The 12,802-nt window shown below is 41.4% G+C and overlaps 1 protein-coding gene across 2 annotated transcripts in view; it reads left to right on the top strand.

Annotated features, from left to right (window-relative positions):
• Window positions 1-12,802, top strand: part of HECTD4 (HECT domain E3 ubiquitin protein ligase 4) — a 218,182-nt gene that overhangs the window by 165,777 nt on the left and 39,603 nt on the right. For both annotated transcript variants that reach the window (XM_068245864.1, XM_068245855.1), the window contains exons 44-54: window positions 3,343-3,458; window positions 3,610-3,713; window positions 3,794-3,955; window positions 4,687-4,835; window positions 5,324-5,403; window positions 6,798-6,961; window positions 7,281-7,518; window positions 9,047-9,183; window positions 10,681-10,807; window positions 12,057-12,194; window positions 12,287-12,423. In XM_068245864.1, the coding sequence (XP_068101965.1) occupies window positions 3,343-3,458; window positions 3,610-3,713; window positions 3,794-3,955; window positions 4,687-4,835; window positions 5,324-5,403; window positions 6,798-6,961; window positions 7,281-7,518; window positions 9,047-9,183; window positions 10,681-10,807; window positions 12,057-12,194; window positions 12,287-12,423 (1,552 nt within the window). The remainder of the gene's footprint in view (window positions 1-3,342; window positions 3,459-3,609; window positions 3,714-3,793; window positions 3,956-4,686; window positions 4,836-5,323; window positions 5,404-6,797; window positions 6,962-7,280; window positions 7,519-9,046; window positions 9,184-10,680; window positions 10,808-12,056; window positions 12,195-12,286; window positions 12,424-12,802) is intronic.

Raw genomic sequence — 12,802 nt, 5'->3', positions numbered from 1 at the left:
CTTGTTGTTATGCCCCAATTCCATGTTTCGTTTTACACTGATCCCTACTTTAGTAGCACCAGTTTGTGTTTTTTCTTATAGTTCCCACAAATCATAGTGCTCCCCTGTAACGGCACTCCTTACTATACTACCCCTATTATAGTGCTTCTCATTATGCTGTCTCCCTACTCTTATTCATGTGCTCCATTATTATTCTTTTTACAGTACCCTCTATTATATAGTGTTGTCTATCATACTGCCCCCCCCCCCCCCCCTTCCCATGATGGGAGAAAATTCCAAGGATCCCCTGCAGAGTACTCTGGGAACCCTGGGATTCCAGGGAACCCTGATTGAGAAAGCCTGTTCTAGATATTGTACGATACATTAAAAAACACCATCTATGGCTGGATTTATGTAAAAATGTAACTGTTAAATTATTATTAAACTATTGCATAGGCTAAACTACATACTTGTCCCCTACTGTTCTTAATTCCTTAAGCTGGCCACGGACTATCCAATCTTTTTCATCCAATCTTACCATTTCTATGTAATATAAGGTAACTGCTTAAATTATCCATTCAGTACATTCACTCAGTTTACCTTTATACTACATAGATTTGGTAAGATTGGATGAAAAAGATTGGATTGTTAGTGGCAACCCTTAGAGTTCATTTTAGCTTTATGATGGCAACTACTGCTTCACTATCTTTGTTTTATGCTGAGGACTTTCCTGTTCCTGGGCTTCTGATTGTGCGTATAGCGGTATGAAAAAACTGTTCCATAACTGTGCCTGTCTGATGATATAAGGCTTTTTTATACGGTTATGCTTAATCCGAATGCTCATTTTACACTATTAAATGCCTTTGTATTTGTCCTTGCCTAGGCATGTTTTGCTGTTTTTATGGTGTCAGTATGCTTGTGCGTGATTTCCAGGGTTTGACAACATTAAAATGTGTTTTGAGAAAAAGTGCATTTCCTGAGATTTTCGCAATCTTATCGGAAGTTCAGTGAAAAGCTTGCGAACCGGCCAGCAATGATTTTGCTCATACCTACTTGGAATGCTGATCTTTTGGATTTAGCAGCTTGTCACACAGCTGTTACAGTGGTGATGCAGTCAGAACTCCTTATCTACCTACTCAGTCTGAGTGTGTGATTTAGAAACTATAAAGGGCAGAAGAGTAGCACAGCAGCCAAGTTACTTGAGCAGCATTTTCAGGAGATAATCAGCAATAACTTCTTCATATTCCTCTCAATTCATCATTCTTTAAAAATGTGTACTGTGTAAATATGCACTGAGGCTGTACCATCAGCACATTTTGCTGGTAGCCTCATGTGCTCAGAGTAATTGGTGTCCAAGCAATACACTTTGCTGCCTGTCTGGATATCATTGATGCATGAACTATTGGTGGTACTTTGGATTAGGAATGGTAAATCTCACCTTAATGTTTCTGCCAGGTAGCAGGTATCAATTAAATAAAAAACAGTGGAAAAGTGAGGTAAAATAATCTGATAGCATTTAATGTCATATAACATATTTCTAGCTTCATGTCTTAAATAACTTACATAACTTCATAAAGCATTAAATATTATCCCTAAGTTTATACTGGTTATTGTTAGGTTGGAAATGTCCACCCAACATCCTCCCCTCCTTTCCCACTTGTGAATTACTTAGGATATTACTAAAGTGGCTGCGTTGTGCATCTAAGGCCCGGTTCACATTGGCGTTCGCCGTCCGGAATCGCCGTACCGGAGCCGGACCGCATGCGGAACGGACGGCATAGCAATGAAAGTCTATGCGTCCGTACCATGCGGACCGGATCCGGACTCCGGCGTAAGATCCAACATGCGCTATTTTTTGGTCCGGCTCCTCCGGCAGACGTATCCGGAGCGGAGCCTGACTGTTGCATCCGTCCAATACAAACCAATGAGAAACGGAGAGCGCACAACACACTGGCTATAAAAAACGGACGTTCTACCCCACTTCCTATGCTTTTTCTATGGTATAGCGGCCATTTTGGATGGGGACCACATGGGTCCAGCGTTCAGAGTGGAGCAGCAGCGATTTCATGCTGGAGCTCTTTGGCAGCAACATGTCTGATATGTCTGATAACGAGGAGGTGAGGCCCTACACAGCAGAAGACCTCATCCTACAGGTGCAGCAGATACCAGCCCTGTGGGACAGGTTGTTATCTCTTTAAGAAAACGGATCCGGACCGCAACCGTGTTCATACCGCACGGAAAACGGATGCAAACGGACCGGATCCGGAACGGATCCGGATAGGAACCGTACGGATCCGGTCCGGACATCCGTTCCGTTTTTTACAAAAACGCAAGTGTGAACCGGGCCTAAGGGCTGTATGCGGTTTCATGAGCAGTTTATTTATAAACACTGGAGATTGTCATTGAGATGGTAATACTGTAATTCCAGCTTGCATGCAGTTTTTAAGCAATTTGTGTGCAGCTTGGAATTGGGCCAATCAGAATTTTCAGGAAGTGGATTTGATTGGACTAATTTCAGGCCGCATAGAATTTACATAAAATTTGCATGCTGGTCTAAATTCTTTGCATGCCATTGGCCATCTCTGTTTACAGAGACAGGGTGCTGCATCTAGCCTAGATAACGTGCCTTGCAGTTTATGGCTGGAGAAGGTTCTACACATTGGCATTATTATGTTGTTGAAGTATTTACAGAAATTCCATAGTAATCTCCTTATTTCTGTATACTAATTCGGGGGAGGTTTTAGAGAGAATGTCATATAATAACAGTAATTCACATATATTTGCTGTATAGAATAATATTTGCATGTGTTAATCTGAGGGACAGAAATGTAAAAAAGGTACTGGAGATGAATACTATTGTGAATAATTATCACCTCACTGTAAAAGGAGTGGAACTGATGAAACCTATCTTTGTTATATTACCTTTGTTGTATATTTTTGTATGTTAAGGTAGCATGTTGGGATTTTGTTTTTAAATGTTTCCACTTATATATTTCTTTCCACTTATTTGTGTACAAGTATGTAATTAAAAAAGCAAACTTGCTTATAAACATGGGTTTAAAACTAAAAAGGTAAAATGTTTTAGTTGATATCTTAAATTCAGTGAAATTGGAATTTTTCTAGAAGCCAAGTAATAGGCAGTATTTGTACAGTTTATGTATTACATCAAATTTCATTTGATTTGTGTCTTAATGTATTTCTATGGTGTTTTTATGCACTGCTTTCCAAATACATTGCACAATTTCTGTCATTAGCAGCTCCTCAGAGGGGCTTCCAATCTAAAATCTCTACTATAATGTTACCATTATGTTTATATGTACTGGTGTTATATGCTTACATGTGATACTGTATTTCCTCTGTCAGAGCCTGTCTGGTCATGGCACAGCTTTTGGAGGACAGTTTGTTCTGTGAAGAGTTTATACAGCAGTGCCCAGCCGCTGTGGAAGTGCTAAATTTGGTAGCACAGGAATGTAGTCCAGGTGAGACTTGGAGACTGCTGAGGCCTGTGTATGATAAGATAGGTGGGGAGTGGGTGTGGCTGGACTACCATACTGGCTAAATTGTTCTATACAAAATTGAAAAGGTGCTTATGCTTCAAGGCATGCTGATGTAATATCTGTTGTATTTCAGGGGAGCGCCTGTCAGTGGTGGAAGTACAGTGTGAGCGATTACGCATGCTTTATCGTGATTGTGCTCGACCGCCACCTCCACCTCTGCAGACTGAACGGCGACAGGTGAGTACCTTACTTCACAGTCTTAGTGTGTGCATTTGTTTATACATGTCAGTGCTTTCACCCCTCTCTCTATACAACAGCCTAAAGAGATCACCTGGTGCCCCTCTCGAGTCTTCCCGCCAGTAAGAGCCTGTATGTTCTCTTCTCACCTGACTGCTGTAACATTCCTAGCAGACCCCAGTGCAGGAGGAGGGCTGCCACGGGGAACCTTTATTTATGCAACATCTCCTGTACCAGTACAAGTAAGGGCAGCCTCAGTTTTTACATGCATGCTTTATGCGATTTTGTGAACATATTGTCAGTAACTTTCTCATTTCATCGTAGAAATGTTTGGATGGTAATCTGATGTTTAAATGGTGTCTGCCTGACACAAATGCTGCATTCTAGCTTGGGCAGCAAAATGTTTCTCAAGCTAATGTGAGCAAAAGGAAGACATTTTACTCTTTACTAGAAAAATGGTTTTGTGAAAAACATTGTAAAGAATGTAATGTGTGAAATATCACCAGCGGTAATGGTGTGAAATATCACCAGTGTCCCCCCCAACTGCTATTGTGTCCCCCCCCTTTCCTGGTTTCTGTGCACTCAAATCTCGCCTGTTCCTGCTTCCCCATTTGTGCCCCACGTGGCTGCCCATATGTAGTATTTTGGCACCTTAAATTGCTGTTACAGAGGTTGTGCAGAGATAACTGGAACTGAGAATAAAATGATCTGTTTCTAATCTTCACTTGGTGGTCAATGAGACACTCAACAGAGGCTTGAAAGATCAGAGGAGAGAGATGGGTCTTTCTCGTGACTCTTATTCCTGGGCATAGTTTTGAGAGGATAAAAAAAACTTTTTCCATGCAGATTTTACTTGAGATAACCTGTCATTATGTGGTTTCATTTGTTTACATTGTGCATGTTTACTTTAAAGTCAATTTAAAGCTTAAATGATGTATAGTTGGATCATTCTTTTCCATGTTTTTTTTTTCAGGCACCATCATTTTACTGGGAGATTGAAATTGTCTCTTATGGAGATGTTGATGATGACACTGGTCCAATTGTGTCTTTTGGATTTGCTACGGAAGCAGAAAAAAGAGACGGAGCTTGGACTAACCCTGTGGGTACATGTCTGTTTCACAAGTAAGTGCCGTCATTGTTCAGATCATTGCAAGGGGTTACTGCATCCAGCCTTTATAATAAGTTTCATAAAAATGCTCTGTACCTACATCAGCTTCTCAGCTAGAACATGTGGTGACCTTAGCCATAATAAACACTGGATCTGAGGGTAAACTGGGTGCATGGAGTTGTATTGCATGGCTGCATAGGCACATTTTTACAGTCTTGATTCCTTTTTTGCAGTAGAGTTTGCTAGTAATTTTACACTACTGTGTCATAGTTGTAGAAAGTAACTTTACACTACAGTTCATTGTATTGTCTCAGTGATAATTTTCAGACTGATTATGAAAGTGTATAATCTTGCACTGGCTCACTGTATCCTATCAACCAGGATTTTGTGTAAAACTAGTACAGTAGAGCCAAGTAGAGGTCCAAGAATGAAGTGTTTTGCTGAATGTTTTGCATAAATATGGACTGTTAAGCTTTGAAACATCCTATATTATTTTCCCCAGTAATGGACGAGCTGTACATTACAATGGATCCAGTCTGCTGCAGTGGAAGAGTGTGCGCTTAGATGTGGCTTTGTCACCTGGTATGATTCATATTATTGCATTTTTATCATATTGTAACTGTCAGGCAGCAGATGATAGCCCATTGTAAATAGGAGGGGGGTCATGAGCCAACAATGGAGTTCACTGATGTCTTTGACCTTGTGGCATACCTGCACAGATACTAGATTAAATTCAACCATAAATGATTAAATTCAACCATGTCCCGTAGAACAACAATAACAGTATTTTGGTAGGGACTGATCTCCAGATTGCTTTGGCAAAGGTATAAGTAACTTACAGCATTAAAGGAAACCTGGAGTGAGAGGTATATGAAGGCTGCCATATGTATTTCCTTTTAAATAAAACCAGTTGCCTGGCAGTCCTAATCCTTCTAGCTTGAATAGTGTCCGAATCACACATCTGAAACAAGCATGTGGCTAATCTTGTGAGATTTCAGTCAGAGCACCTGATCTGCATGCTTGATTATCATCTATGGCTAAAAGTATTAGGGCCCGTTTCCACTTGTGCGGTGGGAATCGCCACAGAAAAAATTTGCATGCGGATGCAAATTTCGCATGCGGTTGTATGCGAATTTTCATGCGAATTCACATACGATTTCTGACTATGTATGCGAATTTAACCATGGCAATGGCCTGTGTGCTTTTCCATTGTTTCTATGCGAAATCGTATGCGAATTCGCATGGAAATTTGCATACCAAAACCGGATGCGAATTTCCTATTAAATACATTGTATGCGAATCGCATAGCGGTATGCGAATTCTGATGGCTCTGCCGTGCATATTTTTTCAAAACTCTCAGAAATCCTGACAAGTGGAAACAGTCCCATCCACTTGCATTGTCTATGCGAATCTGCATGCAGGAAACGCATGCAGATTCGCTCTAGTGGAAACGGGCCCTGAGAGGTGAGGATCAGCAGGACAGACAGGCAATTTGCATTGTTTAAAAGGAAAATGAATATGGCAGCCTCCATATTCCTCTCATTTCAGGTTCCCTTTAAGGGCTCTTTTCCACTAGTGCGGCATGCATCTCGCAGACGCACGCCGGCACTGAACGGGTGGGCAGGATCGCAGGCGAATCCCATGAGCCGTGCCATGCACGGCTATGGGATTCGCAGCCTCCGCCGCGAATTCTGCAGGGGGTTCTGCCCGAATCGCTCTCGCAAGCGATTCGGCCGCGGCTCCGTTATCCCCTATGGCAGAGTTTCCCCGTGCGATTCATGTACGGGGAAACTCTGCGGAATCGCGGCGGAAACCGCGATAGTGGAAACGGGGCCCTTAAACACCTGCCCACTTGCCAGTAATGTTTCAGAACTTGCATAGTTTTCTTTTGGCTCCTGACACCTATCTTTCTCACTGAAACTGCTAGTTCAGGTTTATGGGCCTGCATCTATGCTATGTGTTGTTGTGTACCTTAGGGGATGTTGCTGGCATAGGTTGGGAGAGAACGGAAGGCACTCCACCACCTCCTGGTCAACCCACTAAAGGCAGAGTGTACTTCACCTACTGTGGCCAGAGGCTCTGTCCATACCTTGAAGATGTGTCTGGAGGAATGTGGCCAGTTGTACATATTCAAAAGAAGGTAATATCCCAGAAATTAATTTGTTATTTTTTGCAGACTTAATCTCCAGAAGGTAGTAGAATGTTCTATCTCTTCATACAAAGATAGTTTTGTTTGCTCCTGTGTCTTTCTCTTGTCTTGAATACCGAAAGTTTCTATTGCAGAAGTAGCTTCTTCCATATTGATACCGAGCAAACTGTATCTGTGATTGTTATGTTCCTAATGTACTATGCAAATAAGTGATCTTAAAGGGAAATGTGAAATTAAAATATTATGGAGAGTAGCTTTTCATTTTAGAGTGTAACTTGATTAACGAGTAACTGCGTTTTACTGTTGACAGAATACCAAAATCCGGGCGAATTTTGGATCCCGTCAGTTTGCTTTTGCAGACGGTCAAGCTCATAGAAATGCTGCAGATCTGTGCATTGACCTGGCTGAAGAGATCAGCGCAAACTTTGAAGCACTGCCATTTGCAATGGCCTCTGACAGTGATAATGATGCGGGAACCAGCATAGCATCTGACCCAGGAAACCACGGTCCACCCTGTCGCATTGCAGCAGCAGCCACCATCTTACAGCGTAAGCAGATAAAGATGATCATCATGTTTGAAGAACTAGTGGGCTAGCCAATTACAACATATTGCTAAAATGATATACTGTACAGCCTTTACCTAGACCAAAACGGGCTTGTCTTTGCCATCTTTCCTTGCGCATTCCCTTGCAAGGAAATTAAATTGGAGAATACTATTTTTTTATCACATTAATTTGTATTGAAAGCAGAAATGCATAGATTACACATGGGACTCTTGCATTATACAGTAGTCAATTGAAATAAGTACCCAGGAAATGTCATTTGCTAGTATTTAAGTAAAGTAAAAACTATAGCAACCCATGTCATCATTATGACCTGAAAATGCTGTTTTGATGATTTAAAAACAGAAGAGGCATTACTAATTAACAGTTAACATCAAACAACCATATTGCAATATTAACGTTATGTGAATATGAGCAACGACCAAAAGAAAAAAAAAAGTAAATGAAAAAAAAAAAGATGGGATTACAGACTATAGATAAGACTCACCGAGGGTGTTTACACTTATTGGACTCTGACTGTGAAATGTAGCCCGCGCCAAATAGATATGCAGATGAGAGTACTGGCACATTATACTATGGTCAGTAAATTACCATTTTCCAAGTGTGGGAAATCTTCTGTGGCAATGTTAATTGACTGTGTAATAGAATAAAAGGGTTAATAAATATCACACTTATGTATGGGATTCTGACTAAAGGTATTCTTCGCCCACCCATTTTTTATTTTTAGAAAAGGTGAATGGAGGATTAGCAGGGCTGGATTTGTACTACCCAAGGCCCACTTTCACCAACCTCCCCTCCCGAGTCTCCATAGAGCCTGTACATGTGAAATGGCTCAGGAGACTGGCTTTGCCCTTATGGTACATACTCACAGGCTACGGTCGTTGCTGTTGCTAGTACACAGGAGACGTGTGCGCAACAGCTCGGCGACCGCTCCGCCTGAGCGACCGCTGTCTACACGTCTCTGCCAAACAGGCAGAGACGCGGCGGAAGTTGTCGCCGAAGGTTCGGCCCCCCCGCCGGAAGCTCCGTTCAGTGTGTGGGTAGCTGTCGCTAGTCCACATACGCACGCAGTACGCGTGTCGGACTAGCGACAGTTGCGGAGACAGAGGTTGCGAGCGATTGAACTTTTCAATCACACGGCAACTGCTGTCTCCGGTGACAGTTCGGGGTGCGCGCCTCATACACATGGAGCAACTGTCGCCCAGACATGTGCGTGCCACGTGTTTGTGGTGACAGTTGTGCCCCGTGTGTATGAGCCTTAACAAAGAGGCTGTCTGGAGCGTACTTCTTGACTACCTCAAATGGGTGATGAGGAAAAAGGGATGAGTTTGGACAGCTCACATTCTGCTGTTACCTGGAGTAATATTTCACAAAGAGAAATATTTTTACCAGCCAGCCTATAGAAAATAGTAACGCAAAAATTGTATATTTAGGAACATTCTGCACAACGTGCTTTTAAAAAAGTTTGAACTAAAAAACGTCCTTTATAAATGCATTTTTTTTTTTGGTGTAGAATATGACAGTGATGCCTCCTGCCACTATAAGGTGGAGCTGAGCTATGAAAACTTCATTACATCTGGCCCTGATCCACATCCTCCGCCGATCGCAGATGATGAGAGTGATGACGACGACGATGATGATATGCCACGGGTTAGCTATTTGTCTTATTAGATTGGAAATATATGCATGCAAATAGTATGAGTAGACCTCCTTCGGTCTTGGGTCCTTTGTAGTGCAGAAAATCCCCACTTCTACAGATCTGATGCTTTATGCTTCTTCCTGTGCTGCTCCCTTGTCTCAGTGCTGTGTTTCAGTCCATCCCTTTGCAGCCACTGATAGAATCTTCCAGGGAAGCCACCTCAGCTATCTGTTTATGATGCATCTTATGCAAGACTTGTCATTTGTCTATGATAAATCTTATGCAGGACATTGTCTTGCCATAAAACATCCTCTGCATGGTCATCCTTTTATATCTGCTGCCGCTGCCCTATTAGGCAATTTCTGTGTGGCTTATGTTGTAGTACCATTATACTGATTGCTGGGATTTATATTGGATATTACTATAACAAGGTCTTTATTACTAGGGGAAATGTAATGGGGGGGGGGGGGCAATATATACAGGAGCACTACAATATGGCACTGCTATGGGGGAATTGAGGGCACTATCATGGGGAACAGTATAATGGGGGCCCTGTAATGTGGAAAATATAGCAGGAAGTACCGTACTATAATTAGGGATTGTAATGACACAATTTGGTGAGTGCAGTATGTTCGGGAACAGTATACTGAGGGCATTACAATGTGGAGCAGATAAAGGGGGCAATAGTATACGTGATGCTATAATGGGGGCATATGAGGGGATGTTTAATTGGGGCATAATAGCCAAGATGGTGACATCAGCCGTCAGACAACAATAAACGGTCTTCATTTCAAAAGTTTGAGTTCTCCAGGTCTAAATCGATAGATGGTCAGAGATACGTAGATCCATAATCTCAAATAATTTCCAAATATCTGCTAGGGTATATATTTCACTGGTAACGTGTAGCGTAAAGCCTGGTACACACATCCAATTTTCACTGGCCGATGTTACCACCTCACCACAGGCAGATTTTGAATACTATGAATAGATTGTGTAGATAGGCTTTCATACAACATGGAATTGGTAAAACTGGCAGGCTTTCATACAACATGGAATTGGTAAAACTGGCCAATCAAAAATGGATGCGTGTGCCAGGCTTAAGTGGATGTGCTAAAAGATCTACAACGGTGACATTACAGGAAGGAGAGCTTAGCATCATTTCACACAGTGGCTCTTTTGGAATGTAGGATGGGGAAATATTGCCAGCTAGCCATCGATACATTTCAGTAGTCAGACAATTCAGCAAGCCCATTACAGAATGTCGAATGGCACTAAAAATAATGGGGATCTGCAAATAAAACTGTAGTATGTGCTGCTTTTATTGATGTTTCTTTGACATTGGTTAGTTCCCTGCACTAGCTGTGCTTCAGTTAAAGGTTTGAAGCATGGTCTGAACATTGGCAATGAAGATGCCTGTATTCTTAGCAGACCCGTGGTATGAAGTTTCTACCCATATAGATGACTCTAGAATTCATCCCCCGATCATTCTGAATATTTGTGTTTTTCAGGAGGATCACTATGCACTACTGGTGAAAGCTTGGGAGACCAAAGTATTTCCAACCATTCGAAGGAGATTTCGCAATGAGGCTGAGAGAAAATCGGGCTTGGACCAAATAAAAGGAGCGCTGCAGCTTGGTATTTGTTCTAATTTGTTTTTGTGTTTTCTTGACAGAGAAATTCCACTTCCGTAAGAAAATTACCATGAACAGATTTACATTCTGTCTGCACAAGTCATATTCTGCAATTCATGTTCTTAAAATATTGTTCCATGTCAGCCTGAAGGCACCTAAATTATTTCCAAACATTGATAACAACCAGCCGGTAATCCAGCATGTGTATAGCAGCCCCTGATTCCCAAGAGCCGCTGCTCGCCATTGATCTGCCAGGCAGATTAATTCAGCCAAATGACGGGTGATAGCTTTGTTCTCCCCGCTCATCTTGCCACCCACATGACGTTACACCTGCGCTGCACCATCAAACCCCCAATCCATCCCCATTGAAACAGAACACACGTCATTAGCCTTCAGGCTATGCACCTGTGCAGCCTCGGCCCAGCGATGCCGCCCTAGGGATGAGTCCTGATTGCCACCGGGTGACATCCATATATTGTGTATGAGCCTTTAGACAGTGTTTCATTGTCTAGTATTAATTTGATAAACACTTAGTCACTTTAACAATAACCTACCTTGGCTGCCTTTTTATTGATTTCAAAAGTTTTTATTAGAACCAGAAGAGTTACAAATCTAAACAGATACAGAAATCTATATATATTCACCGCTGAATAAATCAAACATATGCAGAATTATTACATAACCACAATCATACAAACATAGCTTAACAAGAAATATCATTTGTACTTCTTAATAGAAACACAAGTATAACAAAAACTTTCCGAATTCCAAACATTTTCAACCCCCCCCCCCCCCCCTTCCTTCCAGTAACCCCATAACCCACTCCCCACCTCTCCCCCCTTTATTCCTTTTCGGTGGTTTTGGCTGCCTTTTTAAAGGTATTAATTAATGCACAGTAGATGGTAACAGTGAGCCTATCTACTGCAAAAAGCTGAAAAAAAAATAATAGAGTGTAAACTATCCAAATAACAGTACATTTATTGTATTGCTATTGTGTTATAAAGAGTAGTGATGCAAGTGAAGTGTGGTCCGGTGTTGGTCGAGGAATAGAAATGCAGACATCAAACCATCAAACGTTGATTCCGGTGGTACCTTTAATGACTAACTGTACATGGTTTATTGCAATAAATTATGTACAGTTGGTCATTAAATGCATCAACGGAATCAACATTTGTTGGCTTGATGTCTGCATGAAGAGTAGTGATTTAATTTTTAGGATATCTGTTAACCTCAGTTTTCATTTTGTATTACAGGAATGGTGGACATAGCCCGGCAGACGGTGGAGTTTTTATATGAGGAAAATGGTGGCATCCCTAGAGATCTTTATCTTCCTACCATCGAAGACATTAAAGATGAAGCAAATAAATTCACCATAGACAAAGTTCGTAAAGGTATAGCTGCTTTGCATTTTTAGCCCTGACAATGTTTTTTGTCTTTTTCATTGAGTTGTTTTTCTTACGACTATCACTATAACTGTTTTTAGGTCTTACTGTGGTCGTTCGGTCCCCTGATAGCAACAACGTTGCCAGCACTGCCGTGGGAACTGCATTACCTAAGTTTGCCATTAGGGGGATGCTGAAAACCTTTTCTCTGCATGGAGTGGTCCTAGATGTGGATTCGGTGAGAAGTTCTACTATTCTGAAAAATGTATATATGCGTTAAAGCCATGTGAATGGTCTAAAATTTTTATTTCAACAGTTAAATACATTAAAAATAAAACCACTGTGCTTTCTTATTTACTTTCTGAGTCTTTGACCAAGAGCAAGTATGGAGTTTAGGTGACCAATGTCCCCTCTAACCACACTGGCTGTATGCTTGCTTGTGAGCTGGTGGGTGGCTAAGTCTATTAATGACATAAGATACACATAATTCCAAAGGAGGTTATAGTGGTATCCCCCATTTTCTTCCTTTTTGTAAAAAAAGAAAAGAATTATCCTACTTTTATGTACTTTTTCCCTTTTTGTTGTTTTTTACGGTTGTCACTTTGAGTTTCTGTTCT

The sequence above is a fragment of the Hyperolius riggenbachi genome, chromosome 1, assembly GCF_040937935.1.
Source record: "Hyperolius riggenbachi isolate aHypRig1 chromosome 1, aHypRig1.pri, whole genome shotgun sequence".
NCBI lineage: Eukaryota > Metazoa > Chordata > Amphibia > Anura > Hyperoliidae > Hyperolius > Hyperolius riggenbachi.
The sequence above is the reverse complement of the archived record's forward strand: the minus strand, read 5'-3'. Positions and strand labels throughout refer to the sequence as shown.